This window comes from Podarcis liolepis (assembly GCF_965112155.1).
Source record: "Podarcis liolepis genome assembly, chromosome: 6".
NCBI classification, from domain to species: Eukaryota; Metazoa; Chordata; class Lepidosauria; order Squamata; family Lacertidae; genus Podarcis; species Podarcis liolepis.
Genome location: NC_139559.1, coordinates 9,833,016 through 9,854,111, shown reverse-complemented (window position 1 = coordinate 9,854,111; position 21,096 = coordinate 9,833,016). Strand labels below are relative to the sequence as shown.

Below are 21,096 nucleotides of genomic sequence, written 5' to 3'. Positions count from 1 at the left end.
AACATTTGAAGTGTCAGGCATAGCTCTAATGGCTTTAGCCCAAACGTAGCAGAGTTTTCCTGCACAGCGAAGAAGCTAGTCAAGGTGGAAATGACTAGTCAGCTAGACTCAGAATAACTATTTACAGGATTTATTAAAAGGAAAAATAAAACCAGCAGAGTTTCTGCATACAAAGCAAAGCAAAATAAATCCTTTCTTTCTCTCTCTCTCTCTTAACCATACACAGCACTTCTACTCCTTCAACACACCTAACACCAAACTGTGCTAGCATTTAACAGAGTTGAGTGCTGGTCGTTAACCAATCAGAGTAAGTAGTTTCTAGGTCAAGCAGACCTTGGCTTTCTGCCAAGAGTAAATTGACACTGCCTTGAGTTAATTGTGTGAAGCCAGAATCTGTAAGTTCCCATGAGAATCAATTAACAGAAACTGAACAGTTCTAAAACTACTTTATTTTCAGTCTTATATGCACAGACTCCATCAGTACGTCTGTGCTCTCTGAACACCAGTACAGAACAGCAACACACCCAGAAGTGAAACCAACTTCCAGTAGGTCTCAGAAGGAAGAGATAATACAGACCTCCTTTCTCACGCTCTTTCAGACACTCACACGATGTAGACAAATCATAGTACCACTCGCTGGAGCAGCTCGGATAGATAAAAATCCCGACAAAAATGAGCTTCCACATGTGATGATGATGATGGATGATGAAGATAATTAGATTATCTCATTAGATAATCCTGCCTTGCCAGGGGTTGGACTAGATGGCCCTCAGGGTCCCGTCCGACTCTGTGATTCTATAATTCTATAATTGTACCCCACCCATTTGACAGGGTTGATCCAGCCACTCTGAGCACCTTCCAACAAATATAAAACATCAAACTTTAAAAACTTCCCGATAGAGGGCTGCCTGCAGATGTCTTCTGAAAGTTGTATAGTTATTTATCTCCTTGACATCCAATGGGAGGGCATTCCACAGGGTGGGCACAGAAGGCCCTTCCACAGAAGGCCCTCTGACTGTAAGAAGCTGGAGACAGATGATGAAAGGGGACAGTTGTTGCCATGACCTGTGTGGGTGCTTCTGTGTGCTGGGCCCGGGGGTAACCTGTGAAATGTGGTCCAGGACCGGTCCAGAATCTGGAGGTTCTGCTAGGAGTCAGTCCAGCAGGGCCAAGGCAGGACACAAGGCAGGAAACCAGGCAAGGACAGGGGCAGGATCTAGCACACAACAGTGTTGCTCCCGCAACCTGGGGTGGGGTCCGATAGTCTTTTATCTTTGTTGGGGTAGCAGCCGGTCCTGATCTGCCGGCGACTCACCTCCCTGTTTTGCCTGAAGTCGAGCACTCCTCCTGCGAGTACTCAGGTCTCTCCTTCTCTCAGACCTGAGTCTCTGCAGCTTGGGAGATGTCAGTGGGTTACTAGACCCAGGGGCCGCCTCAGCCTCCCCTGACCCAACCAGTAGTGGAGCAGCTATAAGTGATGGCCCATTGATGGTGACAAGGTAATCCCTGCATCTGGAGCCAGGGCAGGCTCAGGCCCCTGACTCGGCCCAGCTGGTGTTTGTTGCAGAGGAACCTGTGCAGACTGGGATGCTTCAGGATCAGGCCCCAGACTTGGTTCAGGTGATGCCTGAGGCAAAGGATCCAGTGAAGACTGAGTCTCCTCTGGTTCCGAGTCCAAGCCCAAGTCCCAGGCCATCACATTCTGAAAGCAAGGCACTCCTGCAGCAGGATGTTTTCTCTTCATTTTTGCCTCCAGAAAGCGGCATTTGGTGGTAAACCGCTTCTAAACATGGATGATCCATTTACCTTTCATATCTAAGAACCATTGATATGGATCTGGTTCTCCAAAAATCTGCTCAAGTTCCTCAGGAAGAAACAAAGAAACTCATGGCACTGACACAGCAAAGTGTTCATTCTCTGAAATGCCTGTACCTGGATGTGAGGTACCAACAGGTGGCAATTGATGGTTCACTGAATGTATGCCCATCCTTTCACACTCCCACTGCATCGTGGATTGTGTAGTCTTTAGGGCTATGTGCATTTTTTCTGCATGCAAAAATTAAGATGGTATTAGCAGCTAAGGGCAGAAATATCAAGGATTCGTGGGGGAAAAAATAAAAAGCCTTGAAAATGTAGAGATGCCAATCATATGCCATGCTTGTTAATGTAAGAACAGATAGTAAGTTGATTCCTTGAAATGTCAAGCAGAATTTCTAATGGCTGCCAGAACTTTTGGATCAGGATTTAGAAATTATGGAAATTTAATATTTGTCCTGATCCAGACTTGTCATGGAACTCTACAGGAAGGAACTGGGATGAATTGGCAGAAATCTGAAAGCTTGTTTGTGGCCTCTGGTATTCTCTGCAATTAGACTCTATATCTACCTATTGGTATATAAAATTAGTTGCCATGACTCAGAAAATAAATAACCAATTAGTAACCTATTTATGGTAATGTTGTAATATTCAATGCAATCACACTGCTATTAAAAATTGAGATATGCAATTAGATGTATCTGAGATAAACTTGGAGGTGCAGAGAGGGAGAGAGATTTGGTCTCCTTGGATACAGTTCTGCGGACAGTTCCATGCAAGTCTCATTTATATCCTCAATATAAAGGCTCCAAGTAGGTCTTTGTCTACTTGGCCCCTAGCCTTGATCTGTGGCAGCAGGGATGCAAAGCCCAGAGAGCCTCATTATTCTATTTTAGGCTAAGCAATTATTAGAATAATAATAATTATTATTTATTATTTATACCCCGCCCATCTGGCTGGGCTTCCCCAGCCACTCTGGGCGGCTTCCAACAAAATATTAAAATACCTTAATGCATCAAACATTAAAAGCTTCCCTAAACAGGGCTGCCTTCAGATGTCTTCTAAAAGTTTGGTAGTTGTTGTTCTCTTTGACATCTGGTGGGAGGGCATTCCACAGGGCGGGTGCCACCACCGAGAAGTCCATAGAACGATGGGGGTGGAGATGCTCCTTCAGATATACTGGACCAAGGCCGTTTAGGGCTTTAAAGGTCAGCACCAACGCTTTGAATTGTGCTTGGAAATGTACTGGGAGCCAATGTAGGTCTTTCAAGACCAGTGTTATGTGGTCTCGGCAGCCGCTCCCAGTCACTAGTCTAGCTGCCGCATTCTGGATTAGTTGTAGTTTCCGGGTCATCTTCAAAGGTAGCCCTACATAGAGTGCATTGCAGTATTCCAAGTGGGAGATAACCAGAGCATGCACCACTCTGGCAAGACAGTCCGCGGGCAAGTAGGGTCTCAGCCTGTGTACCAGATGGAGCTGGTAAACAGCTGCCCTTGACACAGAATTAACCTGCGCCTCCATGGACAGCTGTGAGTCCAAAATGACTCCCAGGCTGCGCACCTGGTCCTTCAGGGGTACAGTTACCCCATTCAGGACCAGGGAGTCCTCCACACCTTCCTGCCTCCTGTCCCCCCAAAACAGTACTTCTGTCTTGTCAGGATTCAACCTCAATCTGTTTTCCCCTCCCTCCAGTAGCTTCTGATAAGAAGTAGTGAGCCTAAACACTCTCTCCCTCCTGGTTGCCTAGCTACTATCTCAAAGCTGTCCAGCTCTTCCCATGACTGTGCAGCCTCTGAATCTGCTGGTCTCACTGCTTCTGGGAACATGGAAAGCAAGGGGGGGGATCCTCCCCCTCTGTTAGAGGCTGCTCTGTCTGTGACCTCATTCCTCCATCTTCAGAGTCAGACCAGCCTCTGGCATCCGATTCAGACCAGCCCCTGACACCTATCATACAGGGTCATTATCTAATAGGTTGCTTTGGGGCTGAGTAGGGATTTTTAATTTGCCTGCTATTGGCTCTTTGTACAGTTTGTTTCACCTGCTCTGCATTGTGGTTTCTGCGGAGTGGTGCACTTGACTCTAGGGAAGAATGATGCAGGAATCTCCCCTACTTACTTTTATGGTGCGACTTGGAGAAGGGTTAGGCAGAATACCATCTCAAATGCTGCAGGTGTTGTCTGATAGGTTATAGCTAGCTCCTGCACTAATATTTAGTATCTATCTCTGTGTTATATTAAGTCAATTTAGTGACCCCTAGTTTCACCCAGTCCTATCTGTCTTGCTGTTTCAGCTCTAAGCTGCAAAATACTATCTGCCGTTTTCAGCACCACGGAGAGCGCTCATATACCAACATATCTATGGTACCATTCCATCATTACAGAAGTCTTTCAAACAGCTTATTGCCTCCAGATGAGAAGGTTGTTTTCAAAGCCCTAACAAATTAAAAGATCAGATTCCGAAATGGATTTTTCTGCTTATTGGAAATAGGCTCAGTCTTCAGCCATGTCATGCAGCAGGTTTCCAAAGGATGGTCCAATTTTCTTTCTCGATAAGACAGATGGGCTTATGGTTTGTTTGTTTGTTTGTTTGTTTGTTTTCTGGCTTGGGTTGAACTCCTGCTGAACAGGTGGTCCTCAGGCATGAAGTGCTGTCAGAGGGAAAGGTAACAGTGATCCCCCCCAAAAAGGAAGTGATGCTTTCTAAGCTGAATAATGGACTTGAATCATAGTATCAGAGAATCAGAGTTGGAAGGGACCCACATGGGTCATCTAGTCCAACCCCCGGCAGGGCAGGAATCCTACCCACAGCTGCCCTTGGGTGGGCTCAAACCACCAAATTTCTGGTCAGCAGACAGAAGCACTGACCCATTGCGCTACAGCACACAGACAAAATTAAGTTCTTCACATAGTACATTATTAAGCTACGGAATTTGCTCCCACCAGAGGCACTGATGGCCACCAACTTGGATGGCTTTAAAAGAGGTACATGCATGGCTACAAAGGAACCATCAGGATCCACTCTGATCCACATCATTTTTTTTCTGTGGTCCCAAGCCCACCACTGGATCGAGTTTGACCCATTGCAGGTGAGTGGCCCCAACAAATTACCCTCAAGGAAATGCAAATTCCCCACCCTTCCTCTACTGAATCATTATTTCCCCTTCCATCTGCATTCCTTTCTTTGCAGCAAAGTCCTCCTTCATGCATAAGAGCCCTCCAATGTGGGAAGCTGAAAATCATTCCTATCTTTTTTATGCAGAACTTGTGTTGTTGCAATGATTGCAAACAGTTAGGTGAGCCAGTTTTTGCCCCTGGTTGTGGGATACTGATTTAACACAGCACGGGGTGCAAATCATCAACTTGCCTTGCAATGCAACGAAAGTGCAGACCGCACCGACTACAGAGACTAATTGGTATTTTTGTCCATTGCAGGAGCTGTTGTGATTGCCTTTGTTGTCTGCTGGCTTCCGTATCATGTACGGCGACTTATGTATTGCTATGTGCCAGAAAATCAGTGGTCAGAGTGAGTAACCGAATTCTGTGCATTAACTGCAGTATGTTTCAGTGCAAATCACAGTGGTCAACAGCCTTGCTTCCTTTACCCCTACCCAATCAGGTGACTCCTGGCCTCTTAGAAGAGGACAACTACTCTCGGGAAAGCTGCCATCCTGCTGGAAGTATTGACTGGATAATGGCTCAGCCCTCCTTTACCCTTTTCCCTCATCCTTCAAGGGAAGAAGTTCTGGTGATCCAGGTCCCTCTGATTGCATCTCCAGCCAATGACCTTGAGCCAAGTTCATAGAACTAGGGGGTTTCATAGCCCCTAAATCCATAAGGTCAATAACTTCCTAAAGGAAGTTCAAGTTGCTAGACCCTGAACATGACATTGGAAGCTTGACCAAGAGGTGTGAACGTGCTTATCCACCATCTCAGCTTTTTGCTCTCCTAGGGTTCCTTCTCCATTGAAGGTGACAGAAGGGACAACCTCAGGCCCAGTGCATGACTCCAAGCCAAATCTTTGTCCCTTAAAATTCCAGCCAAGTAATGTGTACACATATGCATATGCATGTACAAGAGCAAAAAATGCATATATAATCATATATTAGCAAAAAAATAGCAGGCAAGAAAGCATTATATTTGGGGAAATTGCTTTGGAAAAAATTGTACATTTAGCAAAATTGAATAGAGTATGTTTGGAGGAATGTGCACTAAAATGATGATGAAGTATCACGATGACTTGTTGTTACACAACTCAACCATCTGGGTTTTCTCCTTGCTCATTTGCCCCTCCTTTCCTTCTATCCCCTTAGCTTCCTTTTCGACTTCTACCACTACTTCTACATGCTGACAAACATCCTCTTCTATGTCAGTTCAGCCATCAACCCAGTCTTGTACAACCTGGTCTCTGCCAACTTCCGCCAAATATTCCTCTCCACGCTCATGTTTGTGTGCCTGCCCTGGAGGAAGAAGAAGAAGAGGACCAAGTTCAACAGGAAGTCCAACAGCATCTCCAGCAACCATACCTTCTCCAGCCAAGTCACCAGAGAAACCACATATTGAGACTTGGGCATTGTCAAGGAAGGAATGAACAAGCGTCTTGATTCAAGGCAGAATCGGAGCTTGAGAAGAGGGCTGTACTGCTTTCATACATGACCTCCAAATTCACCATAGCATGAATGTGTTTAGCTGGTTGTCATACATGGGAATGAGTAGGCCTCTGTTCTACAGATCAACTTTGGGGTTATGTTAATGCATCGGCCTCTGCCTTTTGTGAGTAACGTCTCCATGTTGTGTAATTTTGATCCAGCATAGAAGTTGCCTGTGACGTCATCCAGGAAGCATAAACATTTATGGAGTCAGTGTTGGCCAAGCTTGAATGCTTCTTGTACTGCAGTTCATCCATTTCTCAGTTAGAAGTGCCACAGGGGTGTTGGGAAAGACCCACCTCTCCTGGTGATTTTAAGCTGGTATAGAAGCTGGGTAGGTATTGTGGTTGGGGTTTGGTTTGGTTTTTAGTGAATGGGGGTTGTTGCTTTTAGGGTGGGAGAAGGGAAACTTATCCAACGGGTCTTTAAAGAAAGAGGAATGTAAATTGTTCAATAAAGAAGGGCATGCAATACTCAGGGAATGAGGTTATTCTTGTACTTTTGGGTTTGGGGGTGAATTCAGGTTCTGCAATGAGTGTTTGGGAGAACCAGTGTGGCTCCCTTTCATTTGATAAGGGGCGGGTGGGGTGCCTTGGAAAGTCCATGGTGCCATCTTGGGTTACGTTTTCAATAATATTTCAATATTTTGGCCTAGGAAACCACTGTTGTTATTATTTGTCTATGTGCCTGTCATAGCAGGGCCATGTTCCTTGATCAAAGCCTCCAGGCAATGATACCATTGTACAGTAATGATGATGGCGAAGGCAAAGGTGCCTGGAAAAATATGCTATACCTGCTAGGAGAGAAAGGGGAAAGTTGCTGCATCCTTTATATAGCGCTGGAATTCACTTGAGGCAGAGGAGACACATCCAGCTTTGATTACTGGTCAAGTTCAATTACTTTGTCTACAACTGTGTAACACTTGTGTCATGCCAATCATATGCAAGGTGCCATACAGATCAAGGGGTTGCTCAGAGCACTTGCAATCTACAGTAGATAATGAAGAAGAGATGAGGGAAGAAGTTAGGAAATTGTAAGTAGCAGGTATGGCAGTAGTAGCTAAATGGCAGTGGAAAACTGAGTCTGGATTAGGTATTAAAAAGAGGGTACTCTCAATTTTTTCTTCACCAACAACTCTGTATAGTAAGTTGGGTTGAGACATGGTGGCCAGCCAACAATATGGAATAAAAAATTCCTCTTGTGTGCTAACAATTTAAGGGACTGGAGGGGAAAAGACAGGGAGTTGCAGAACAGCTACTGATGGTTTGAGAAAATAAGGATGGTTAAAATCAGAGTTATGAATTGAACAATAGCAAAGAACGCAGAGACTTTAATCAAGGCAAAATCTCAAGACATCTGGAACATGGGGAGTCCGCTTTTGAATTATTATTTTTTTGTAATTGTAATATATAATTGGTGGTATTATTATTGTAATTTGGAAGGATTTGATTGGATTTGTTGTTAATTGGAGGATTTCATTGAAAATGAATAAAAATTGTTTACAAAAAAGAGAGAGAGACATGGTGACCAGCCTAAGCTCAGCCTTCTCCAAACCTGATGTCCTCCCGATGGTTTGGATTCCAGCTACCATCGGCCCCAACCATTGTGACATCTTTGCAGCTTCATGGTTGCAATGTTACCCTCCCTCAACTGTATACCTAAAGATGGAGGGAAAACTCTTCTCTTTCTACAGGTATGGGAAGCATAGGGCCCTCCGTATGTTGCTGGAGCCATCAGTCCCAGCCAATACAATGTATGGTCAGAGATGATGAAAGCTCTCATCCAACAACATCTGAAGAGGACCAGGTTGGGGGAAACTAGCCTAAGGTCACCCGCTGAGCATCATGGCTGAGATGAACCTAATCTCCCTAGTTCTAAGTCCAGCCCCTATCCACTACACCATACTGAGACTGATATTAATATGGCGATTTCCTAAAGGCAGATTCAACTCTTCAACATGCAGGACATAGGTTTGCCTTGCACTGCTTCTCTGTTTCCCAGGATTTCCTCCCCTCCTGAATAGTTCCTTGGCATGGCAGCTAGTGATCAGTGGTGTACACAACAAGTGTAGCTGGAGAATGAGAAAGACATCTGTTCTCCTCAGCCTCCATTCTAAACATCACAGCATTTGGTGATGTGCTGCCTGAGCAACTAAGCATGAAGGCAAAACTCAATGGCTGAATCTCTGCTAGGGAAAACTGTAGCATATTTGGGGGGGATCCATATCTGATAATCCAGTTCTTTCCAAATCTAAAGTCTGCTCGGATGGGCTTGATTTATCTGTTGCTAGACTGTACCATGCTGGGGAACGTGAAAACTCCCTCATTATTTGGGGATATGTTAGTGCTAGGCTTTGGTGTATATGTTTTGCAGCCAAGTGCAGAATTATATCGTCTGGTATGACTGCTGGCGAAATAATAAAGAAACTTAAGGTTTATTAATCCTGGCAAACAAATCCATTCTGGGTAGAGACTTAGATGTGGCCATCATGAGGCATGGTTGCCGTACATCCAGAATTTCCTGGGCATGTCCGGGATTCAAACGGTGAAATTAGCATCTGGCAAAATGTCCGGGTTTTTTCCCCACAGAACCAGGAAGCTCAACAACTTTTCTTTAAATATGGCAACCCTCTCATGAGGTTAATGAATACTGACTGGAGGAGCCTGAGAAAAACTACCTAGAGGTAATTACTTACAAAAGAATCAGGGAAGAATAGATTGCCTGTAAGCCACCCCCAGTTCTGACATCTTATTGCTTGTTGCTTTACTCCCAATTGATAATAGGATTTAAGGACAACTAACTTTGACTTTTGAACTCACCACAACAGGGACACAGTAGCTGATATGACTGTGCCTTTCGATCAAAAGAAAATGCAAGTAAATAAGCCAAAAGAAAGAAAAGCAAAACACACATATGCCCGTGTGTGTATACTTCAGTCTGTGTTTGTGTACTTTTGGCATGTAACAAATTCCTGGAGGCAGACATTTTGGTTAAAATTCATTATTTTGGGGTGAATGATAAAGAGCAGGGGGGTGGATCAGATGACCTTCAAGCTTCCTTGCAACTCTAAAATTCTGTGATTTTGTAACTTTGCAAAATATGAAACAATGTATGAACCAAGTTGCACCACGTGTAAGCATTGTACCAAATTCAATAAATCTATATAAAGTTACATAAACCATAAACCATAAAATCTCTAGCAAAGAAATGAAAGCAGTAACTGCATTTTCCCTATGACGTGCTAGATTTCGATTTCGATTTATTTATTTTTAGATCCTTTGGAGGGGAACTTTTAAAGGGCCCAAGGACAACATGTATATAATGTTATATACATGAATAAATGTTCACTTTGCTGTATGTCAATGTGATGATCCATTTCCGTTATTATTTAAATCTGATTTTTTAATAATAATTTGACAAAAAAGCTTGCATAATCTGCATGCATCTGTTTTGAAAGTCCTGGAAATGTAGCACGTTACAGCTCCAAACCAGCTAGCGACATTTTACAGATTTTTCTTCTTACGCAGGGAGGAAGATATAAAAGGAATGAGACATACTGGATTTGGCACTGGATTGGCCTCATCTGGTATGCATAATCTCTTGAGGGATGATCAAAGGACTGCCGCATTTGATGCGTGAGGAGAGGTCAGAGAGAAGCAAGGAGTCTTTGCTTCTGCCAGTGGCCTGCAAAACCATTACCTGGAGCACCTCAAAAGCTTATTGGGGGTATCTTGGTGAGGACGTTCGCTAAAAGACAGCTTCTTCACTACCAGTCTTCTTCTGTATTTCTTAACTGCAAGGACAGACCTGAGAGGACCTTGCATGAACTTGTGTTCCATGGAACATATCCCAGAATCCCTTGCAACAAGCTGGTGTCCCATAGCAAAGATGAGACAATTCTGACAAGAAATAACCCAGGAACTGGAAAGTTTGAAAACTACTTATGTAGAGCAGGGCTGGCTTACGTCAATGGTGGTAGAGGAGAAAATGGCGCCTCTCCCTTTTGACTAGACCAGCAGTTGCATCTTACTTCAACACTGGTGATAGGGCTAAATGGTCCACCACACACAGGGCCCACAAGGCTGTGGGGTGACTCCCCCAGCAATGTCCACTCTCCACCCCTCAGCAGCTGCCACCTGAGGTGGCTCCCTCACTCTGCATAAAGAAAGATTGCTCAATGGGAGAAGAAGAGTTTGGATTTGATATCCCGCTTTATCACTACCCTAAGGAGTCTCAAAGCGGCTAACAATCTCCTTTCCCTTCCTCCCCCACAACAAACACTCTGTGAGGTGAGTGAGGCTGAGAGACTTCAGAGAAGTGTGACTAGCCCAAGGTCACCCAGCAGATGCATGTGGAGGAGCAGGGACGCGAACCCAGTTCACCAGATTACAAGTCTACCACTCTTAACCACTAAACCACACAGACTTAGGTTGCTTATCAGAAAGTGCATGCACAGCTAAATGGATTGCTGAATGGAAAATGTGAGAAAATCCTATTTTCTTCAGGTTTTATGGGAAGACTGCAGGTGGTGGTTTAATATCCAGGAATCTTACATTTGCACAGAGTTGCGCTAGATCAGTTACCAACCCGTGGGATGAGCTGCATTCAAGTGGTCTGTGGTCTGTTGGATTTGTGGCTGAAGATGGGAGACATCCCATCCACACTGGTGGAGGAAGAGGAGTGCGGGGGGAGCGCACCGCCCCCAGCAGCGCGATCCCAGTGGGGTCCCATCACAGCTGCTCCCCCGCCTGTGCTGAGCGCCACGTCCCTACAGGCGGCGCACCCCGCCCCCAGGACGAGCGTCACGCCTCTGCAGGCGGTGCACCACGTCCCCGGGACGCACGCCAGCCCCTCCCCCTCTGCTGTCCGCCCCCCAGTGCTGGAGCATGAAGCTCTGCCACTGCCCATCCATCGGACGAAATAGTCATCTTGATTTTCAACCGTATTTTCATTCCTTATTTTGCTGCTCATATTGCATTTTATTCCATTGCAATTTGAATCAAAATTGTAATACAATAAAATGCAACATGTAAGAAACACAGAAACCCACATCTAGCGCCGCATGTCACAATTGCAGGAAAATCATTAAACAGTCTGCCAAGACCTTCAGCAATTTTCAAGCCGGGCGTGCAGTTTTGAGACCATTGGTTAAAATGAACCCTGCAATCGTTTCTGTTGAGACGATTCTAAGACATTTGCCTTTTAGACGTTTTTTAAAAAGATAGCAGATTCAGGGAAATAAAGCTACAGCAGATGGGTGACAGCTATTAAAAGGGTCCGCCATATGACTTCTTGAAAATGTACTTTTCAAACCGCTTTTTATGGAGAGTGCCATCCATTTGACAAAGTGTGCAGTCAGACTCCAAAATGAATTGTGCTTCTGATCAATTTATCCAAAACGGGCTGCTGCTGCTGCTGCTGCTGCTTCTTCCTGAGCTCCATCCTGCCTCCGTGCATGTGATGCTCTGTCGATCTTTGCCTTTCGTACAGCAAGCAAGGTTTCGCTTCAGTGACTCCAGTCTTAAAGAAGCCAACGCAATGGAAGGGCAGATGGGAGGCCTAAGGGAGACACATGGTGTAAACAGGAAAAGTAAACAGATGCCTTCATTGGTTATGTCAAACTGTCTTTTTCTGAACATAGGGCAATCACATTGCTAGCTCTGAATACCGCCGCTCGCTTTGATCAAATTGCCCTCTTTATACAGGGCAACAGATCTCTCCCTCTCTCTTTTGACCATGATGAAAATTGCATGACATGGCAAAAGCTGTTCATGCACAATAATTCCAAGTTATATTTTCTTGATCGTGGTATGGAGCGCAGTGACACTGCTGAGGGCTGAAAAACAAAAGGAAAAGCCGATATTTGTAAAGGGATGTTCCACACTGCCGCAACCAAACCATTTCTGCCATGGTACGTCCATATTCTGTTTCAGGCTAGGGTTGATAGGAATCAGAGGCGCCATCCTTCAAGGGAGAATGGGAGCTAACATGACACATGTGGTGTCAGGACATCAGGAGAAGCCAGGGGCCAGAGGCAAACACAGCGGCAGCACGGCTTCAATGGCCGGCACCGCCGCCGCCGCCTCCTGCTGCCACCACTGGTCAGGGTCTGTTTCCCCACTCCTTCCCCTCTGCTGTAGGAGGAGGAGCTGGTCACTGAAGCCACGTCATTCCTGGCTCCATGCTTGGCCTCATCCACCCAGACAATACAGGCAAAACAACGAAACCAAGAAGCTAAAAACAGAATAGAGCACAATTCCGCATATTACGTACTATCTAAAACTCCTGGGCAACTCCTGTGGTTGAAAACCTAGTAATGTCAGTGCTAAGCAAGCCTTCCTTAGGGTGAGCATTCAGGTGTTGGGGGGCCACCACAGAAAAGGCCCTCTCCTTTATAAATCACGCTTCCATTTACAAAGGTACTCAGAGCAGGTCCTCTCCAGGAGTAAGAAGATCCAAAGCTATGTGGCCGCCTCTGATATGTCTTTCTTTGTGTTTTTGCATTCAGTTTCAGAGTATGGGGTGCCACAAGCTTCTCACCATAGGGACAATAGGTGTGGGGGCATCTTGAAGGTATCCAGAAACCATGGGGCTGTGAGTTTCTGGAATGAGGGGCTTCTGACAGGTACTTCGTAGGGAAATTTGAAAGCAAAGACCTGCCTGTTTATACCATGGGTTGCTTCTGCAAGTAGGTTGTTTAGCCCTACCAAGCAATTGCTTTTAAACAATCAGCCTGAAGTGTAATTTAAATGGTTTCACAATCCACCTCACCAAAATCCTTCTCTAATCCAGAGGCACATCCCATGAATCAAAAGTCTCCTGTAGTGTTAATTAGCAGCTTCTTCCTTGCAGCTTTTGCTCTTACTGACAAAGAGTCTCTTAACTGTCCTTTCAGTAGTCTCTGAATTGCCCTCTAATATAATTTCCTGTACCCACAATTTAATAATCGGCTGAAGTTACTGGCTTTTGTTATTGGTTGTTTTACTTTTTTTATTGCAAAATAATGGTCTCCCACTACAAAGGAAAGAAGAGAAATAATAATGAGGGGAAACAAATAATTAAAGCCTTCTCTTCCCAGAAAGAAGAACTGAATTTCAAGGGCAAGTGAGGCTATTTGAGAACAACCAAGAGGCTATTCATGAGTAATGCTGCTATTGCACCTGACAAAAACCAACCCAAGTGAAAGAAGCTGCAAGGAGGAAGCTTTTAATTAAAGATGCAGTAACCCGGAATAAATTTAATAACTTTTTGTTAGTCCACAATGGACAATCTGCAGTTATATATTAAACGTTATTTTAAAACAAAAAAACCCCACAGATCTGGTGTGAACATTGGTTAATGCAAAAAGAACCATAAAGCAACAGGCTTACTGAACAAATGATGGCAATTCCAACCAAGACGGTGAGTATGGAAACGACCCCCACCCCTTTTACAACATTTTGCCCTTATACTGGCAAATTCATATATTTGTTCAATGTAACTATTCTACACATGTCATTGTTGTGGCAGAAATACAAAAGTGCACAATTTAAAGAAAACCCCACAGAAGTTCTTATGTTACAGTGGTACCTCGCAAGACGAATGCCTCGCAAGACGAAAAACGCGCAAGACGAAATAGTTTTCCGTTTTTTGAGTCGTTCCACAAGACAAATTTCCCTATGGGCTTGCTTCGCAAGACGAAACATCTTACGAGTTCTTGCGAGTTTGTTTCCTTTTTCTTAAAGCCGCTAAGCCGTTAATAGCCGCTAAGCCGCTAATAGCCGTGCTTCGCAAGACGAAAAAACCGCAAGACGAAGAGACTCGCGGAACGGATTAATTTCGTCTTGCGAGGCACCACTGTACTATTTTTAAAAAAAAATAAACAATTGACATGACAAGTGCTCCTATCTACCTGTTAATAGTTCATGTGTCAAAGGGAACAATACTCTCAAAATGTATCAACATCATATTTGTATATTGGATATTTTTAGATCCAAATGTAAAGAGTAAGCTATTTCTTGATATTAGCCTTTGTACTGTATGGTACTACTTTGTCATGCATTGATCTTCAGAAATAAAACAGCCTTGGGTTTTATTTTGTTGGCTGATTGTATTCCTGCAGCTTAATTATATCTTTTACTTTCTGGGCTGATTTGTCTCCACACAAACACACTCGCCACTAATAGCGTTAGTAAAGAATACAGAACAAACAAGAGCAAGGAGATACATTACTCCATCACCCCTTCTCCAAAACACTGTGATTGGAGACTCCTGGGAAAACTATTCCCTCTGATTAGAAGCTAGACCTTTCCATCACGAAAACAGAGCTTTCCGTCCATCCTACTGTGGTGTTTTTCTTATATGGCAAACAAGAATTCACTTTTGGAAGATGTGCCTTATGGGGTGTTTCTTCCGTAGCTGTCAACTTACAGATTTGAAAATAAGGGATCAGCAGCCAAAATAAGGGATTTTGTTTAGCTTATACATAAATCCGGCACTAATGGAGCCAGGCTGCTTTGGCTGTGACTGACTGTGTTTTGCAGGGGGTTGGACTAGATGATCCTAAGGGTCTACAACTCCCACCAAAGAAGAGTGGCAGACAAAACCGATGAACGACGTTGAGATGGCAAAGCTTACAGGCAGAATTAGAAACCAGGAAGAGGACCTCTTTAATAAAGAATGGGGAAAGTTTATAATTTACTTGAAAAGCTAGTGTAAAGAGTTACGTACATTGGTAGGATTGACAGAAAACTTGTAGTAAAAATTTGAACTATGGTTGGACAAATGATTTATAAAAAAAGAGTTATGAAAGGGATGCAGAGGGGGAAATCACTACATTAAGATGCTGCACTGGTTGGAGGGGATGCTAAGCAGCACGTCGGGGCTGCCGTTGTCCTGGTGCGAGGAGTTCCACCGGCCCTTTCCCACCCGGGAGAGAGGAAGGGAAGGAGAGAGACTCTCGCCCATGCCGCCCGCGAGCCCGGCATGAGAAAAACCCTGTCCCTGTTTAGACAGGCCCAAAATCTGTCTGAAATGACCAGCTTCAGCTTGGAATTTGCCCAAACCTGATGCACATTTTTAATTTCATGATCACACTGCCTCTATATCAAGTACAAAAGATAATTTCTAAATCAGGCCCAAGTGGTTTTAACCCTGACAATTTGCCAAACATAAACATATTTATTAACCATTAACCAGGGTTATTTTCTTTCTGATGTAGATGGATGGACAGGCAGATATGCTACTTGGATAAAAATAAATCCTTTGCCGCTATGAAGCTTTCAGTGCTAGACGAATTAACTTTCCAAATCCCAGTTAAAGATTTACAGTCACTGAGCAGTGAAGAGAGAGGGCAGGAGAAATCTGTAGATGATTTATCATCTGGGGGGGGAGGTGAAATTGTTTTTGCAATGGCAAGAATTATTAACAAATGTAATAATTTATTAGGCGAATCCATTTTTCCTACTTTTCCATCAGATCTATTGAGCTGTAAATGTTCAGAATAGGTAGGAAGATATGTGCCACGAGCTCTGCAAATGGTTTTCTTTAAAATAGCAATCCAAGAACAAAACTTTTCTGTTCCATGAGCAAAAATAACATAAATTGAATTTTTGCTCTTATATGTCTAGGCTAGCACATTGTCCGATCAGAGAAAAACGGGTTGTTCTGTGATTATTTTAAAATGAGAATTCAGAGAAAATTGAAATATGTCCAGTACTTGACTATCAATACTAAGCTTAATTATATCTTTTTTGATTCAAATAACATACTGGATAGGTCTGCCCCAACATTATCATGCAATCATGTCACAATTATAGATATTCCCAGTTCTATTATAAGCTGATGTAATAGATACTCATTCCTCGGAGCTCTATCTGAACTTACAGTAGCTGGAAGAGATTATACGAAACTGGTTAAAGATAATAAAACACTCTCATCTGAAAGCTGTATGGAAAGAATTTTCCACTAAATTGCAAGAAATGGTTATAGGGTTTTTAAATTTTTTGTCTTATTATTTATTTATTAAGCACTTTTATTACCAGCCCCAGGACAGGCTACATCACAATAAAGCAGTAAAATACAAAATACAGATGTTAAAGGGTTAAAACAACAATCAACAAACAATATCATTTGCAGGAAATGAACAACAATTACACATTCCCAAAAGCCTAGCTGAAACTTTTCCATATTTTCTGAAAATCCCCAAAGCTGGGACTAGGTGCACATGAATTCCAAAAGTTGGGTGCCACCACCGAGAAGGACCTGCATGCCCTCACTCCCCAGTCCTACGACGAGCAGCAACGTCACCAGCAAGGCCTCTCCTGCTGATCTTAAATCCCAGACTAGTCTATAAAAGATCAGGTGCTCTTTCAGGTATTTGTGACTCAGCTGAATCCAGTGCACAGGTCTAGCTTGTTGCTTTCTGCTTTCCTATATCTCTAGTTTTCTCTAGTTTCATGGGTTTTGCAAGAAGTGGGGCTGTCCATGATGTTGTCTGTGAAACAATGAAGAGCCCTGGGTAGTTATTTGTTAGAGCACAGCAGCAGAGGGTTGTTGTTTTTTAAGCTTTGTTGAAGTTTTTTTTAAAAAAAAATAATAATAATCCTGCCTTGCTTTACTTTAAGAACCACAATAATAGCAGACGGGGAGGACCAGAACTCTCCAGAAACCCACGTAGTATTCTAGCAGCTTCACATGATATTGCCTCACCTGTGAGGCCTATTAGAGCAGGCATAGGCAAACTCAGCCCTCCAGGGGCTACAACTCCCATCATCCCTAACCACTGGTCCTATTAGCTAGGGATGATGGGAGTTGTAGTCCCAAAACATCTGGAGGGCCGAGTTTGCCTATGCCTGTATTAGAGATGCAAAAAGCACCAGAAAGGAGAGGCCTATGTGGAACTGCAGCATTTTAAAAAATGTGCAAGAAAGAATACAAACCACTTTGCCACCTCTGGCTCATTTTAAGGTAGGAAAGAGCAAGAGGCAAACACCTGCTCCCTCCTACACAGACACAGGATCCATCTGTCTACAGTTTGGAAAGCATAGTCAACTCTGGAGTGAAGTGGCATTTCGTGCCTGCAAATTTCATCCATTTTGGCCATAAAGGACAAAATGTTAGCCATTTCTGGATTCCCCATTACACTGAATGAGGACCACTAAGCAGATCAAAGCACAGAGAACACAGAATGACTCAAACAGATCAGCTTTTTAATAATATTTTTTTAAAAAAATGCACAGATATGAATCCTGGGGCCTGTGCACACTCCTGATAAATGCATATTAGATACTTAAATTTTATCTTGCCGTTGTATGACATGTGAAATTTGTGTGCATAAATGTGTAATAGCGATTGATGTCTTTTACATTTGAATCAATCATTTTGGAATTTTATTGCACTTACGTTGTGCATTTCCTTGCTTATGATTTCTTCCTGTCTCTCATAGTATCTTAGCAACTGGCGACAGAAAATGTTGGGAGAGCTTGCATTTGGCATTTGGCATTCTGCATCTGTTTGTTTTTTGTTATTTCCTGATGGTCTTCCCCCACTCTCACTGTTATGCAAAAAAAAGCAAACAGCTAAAACCAATTTATTGCAATTTTGAAATTGCGTCCAATGCTCCATAAAAGCAAGAATAACTGTGTGACTTGTACAAATCTTATGACTTCACAAAATGAGAGATAAATGAATGGGCTTTGGCTAGGGATATGGGAGAAATTTGATTCAGTTTGCGTTTACAGGTGAACCTACCTAATTGGCACTATATGAAACAGTACCAGTGTTGTATGCTCAGGGCATTGAGAGTTGTTAGGAGACCCCTATCCCCTTCACAAAAGGGATGTGGGTGGCGCTGTGGGTTAAACCACAGAGCCTAGGACTTGCTGGTCAGAAGGTTGGCGGTTTGAATTCCCGCGACGGGGTGAGCTCCCGTTGCTCGGTCCCTAATCCTGCCAACCTAGCAGTTCGAAAGCACATCAAAGTGCAAGTAGGTAAATAGGTACCGCTCCGGCGGGAAGGTAAACGGCGTTTCAGTGCGCTGCTCTGGTTTGCCAGAAGCGGCTTAGTCATGCTGACCACATGACCCAGAAGCTGTACGCTGGCTCCCCCGGCCAGTAAAGTGAGATGAGCGCCGCAACCCCAGAGTCAGTCATGACTGGACCTAATGGTCAGGGGTCCCTTTACCTTTACCTTTATCCCCTTCACAGAGCTACCATTTCCAGAGTTATCTGTGAAGAGGGATTGAACTACAGTGGACCCACTGGTTATGAATTTAATTTGTTCTGGGGGTCTGTGCGCACCCCGGAAAAAAATGTAACTAGAGGCGCCGCTTCTGCGCATGTGCATGTGCGATACACAGAGCGTTTCTCCACATGCGCATGCTGCAAAACCTGGAAGTATACACTTCTGGGTTTGCTGCGTTTGTAACCTGAATGTTACATACCCAGAGCGGTACATAACTGGAGGGTCCACTGTACTCTGGGAATTATAGCTCTGGGGAGGGAATAGGGACCTCCTAAAAACTCAGTATAGGGCAGATTCCTATATTCCTATGTACTGTATTTTTCTGTGTATAACACTCCTCTGTGTATAAGACATCCCCTCTTTGGGGGGACTCCAAATTGAGAAAATGGGGGGAGATTGCCCAGAGTTGTTGAGCTTTGGGGCGGGGGGGGGGGGGTTGCCGAAAATCAATCACCAGCAGGACCGCAACAGCCAATGGTGTGCACATTGAGGAAGCCACCAATAGTCTGCCTGCTCACCGAAAGCAAATGCCGATTGCCCGCCCAATTGCCACAGCAGCCAATAGCCAGCGGACCTTGCCGCACCCACCAATCACACGCAAAAATGCCACTGACAATCTCCTGCTCGCAACAGCCACCAATCGCTCACCCCACCTCTCCACTATCCGTGTATAAGACGACCCCCAATTTTTAGCATAATTTTTTCATTGTTGTTGTTTAGTCCTTTAGTCGTGTCCGACTCTTCGTGACCCCATGGACCAGAGCACGCCAGGTACTCCTGTCTTCCACTGTCTCCTGCAGTTTGGTCAAACTCATGCTGGTAGCTTCGACAACACTGTCCAACCATCTCATCCTCTGTCGTCCCCTTCTCCTTGTGCCCTCCATCTTTCCCAATTTCAGGGTCTTTTCCAGGGAGTCTTCTCTTCTCATGAGGTGGCCAAAGTCTTCTTCTTTTTTTAAGAAGATATTTATTAAGAGATTTTAAGGTATAACAAAAAAAAGTGAAAATTAAAAAGAAACATACAAAATAAAAATAGTTAAAAACACATTAATTTTCCATAACATAACTTCCTTACACTTATTTCCCCGGACCTCCTCATACCTCCCTTCTTTGTATTCCAGTTCAATTTGTTAGTTCAGCAAATCCTTACCATTAAACTTTTACCCATTTGTAAAGCCCCCCTTTTTTTCATAACTCTTAAAGCATTACAGCTGGAAACCACTTAGTTTCTTACCAACATCCTTCTAACATTCATTAATTTTACAATATTTCTGTAAATAGCCTTTAAATTTCTTCCAGTCTTCTTTCACCGACTCTTCTCCCTGATCTCGGATTCTGCCAGTCATTTCTGCCAATTCCATGTAGTCAATCACCTTCATCTGCCATTCTTCCAGGGTGGGTAGTTCTTGTGTCTTCCAGTACTTTGCAATGAGTATTCTTGCTGCTGTTGTTGCATACATAAAAAAAGTTCTATCCTTCTTGGGCACCAATTGGCCAACAATGCCCAGGTGAAAGGCCTCTGGTTTCTTCAGGAAGGTATATTTAAATACCTTTTTCAATTCATTATATATCATTTCCCAGAAAGCCTTAATCCTTGGGCACGTGAGGTGGCCAAAGTCTTGGAGCCTCAGCTTCACGATCTGTCCTTCCAGTGAGCATTCAGGGCTGATTTCCTTAAGAATGGAGAGGTTTGATCTTCTTGCAGTCCATGGGACTCTCAAGAGTCTCCTCCAGCACCATAATTCAAAAGCATCAATTCTTTGGCGATCAGCCTTCTTTATGGTCCAGATATCTTTAACAATACGGACCTTTGTTGGCAAGTTGATGCCTCTGCTTTTTAAGATGCTTTTATTTCATAAAATAACCTTGTCTTATACACGGGAAAATACAGTAACTATGCTTGCCAAGCCTTTCCTTGTGAACAAAGGACAAAGCAATTCTGCCCATCAGACAGCAAGGAACTCGGTAGTAGAGCACATGGATTCAGATGAGTCCTGGGTTCATATCCTTGGCATCTCCAGATGGAACTGAGAAAGATTCTCTGTCTGTAACCCTGGAGAGCTATCCCCAGTCTGTCTGGACATTACTGAGCAGCATGGACCAATGGTCTGACTCAGCAGAGGGCTGCTTCCTGTATTCCTAACAAGCTGGATTAGGCCCACATTCTCATTTCCGTTAAGAAAAGCATATTCACAGTTTCCCTAAGAATTTGTCGTGCTTCTGGAGAAGATTGGCTCCATGAGACAAAGATAATTTGAGGTTTCATTTATGCACAAGGTTTTCACCTGATACCCTCTCCCCATTAGTCCCATTTGTGCTTGAATTGCAAATCAGGCTGCAATAGATTTATGGAGAGGGTTGCGGCAGTAAAGGCCATTGCTCAGCAAGAGACTAGGGGAATTTATTAGTACGG

General features: G+C 43.8%; 2 protein-coding genes across 3 annotated transcripts in view; one reads left to right on the top strand and one right to left on the bottom strand.

The window, feature by feature from the left end:
- NTSR1 (neurotensin receptor 1) overlaps positions 1–14,535 on the top strand; it is a 119,833-nt gene extending 105,298 nt beyond the window's left edge. The window contains exons 3-6 of one of the 2 annotated variants that reach the window (XM_083507620.1): positions 5,248–5,338; positions 6,126–10,047; positions 13,779–14,009; positions 14,292–14,535. In XM_083507620.1, the coding sequence (XP_083363746.1) occupies positions 5,248–5,338; positions 6,126–6,375 (341 nt within the window). In that variant the 3' untranslated portion in view covers positions 6,376–10,047; positions 13,779–14,009; positions 14,292–14,535. Of the gene's footprint in view, positions 1–5,247; positions 5,339–6,125; positions 14,010–14,291 lie in introns of both variants that reach the window. The other variant, XM_083507619.1, reaches the window with a different exon arrangement.
- The window catches only part of LOC310708795 (uncharacterized protein), a 236,043-nt gene that overhangs the window by 124,742 nt on the left and 90,205 nt on the right, over positions 1–21,096 (bottom strand). The window lies entirely within an intron of this gene.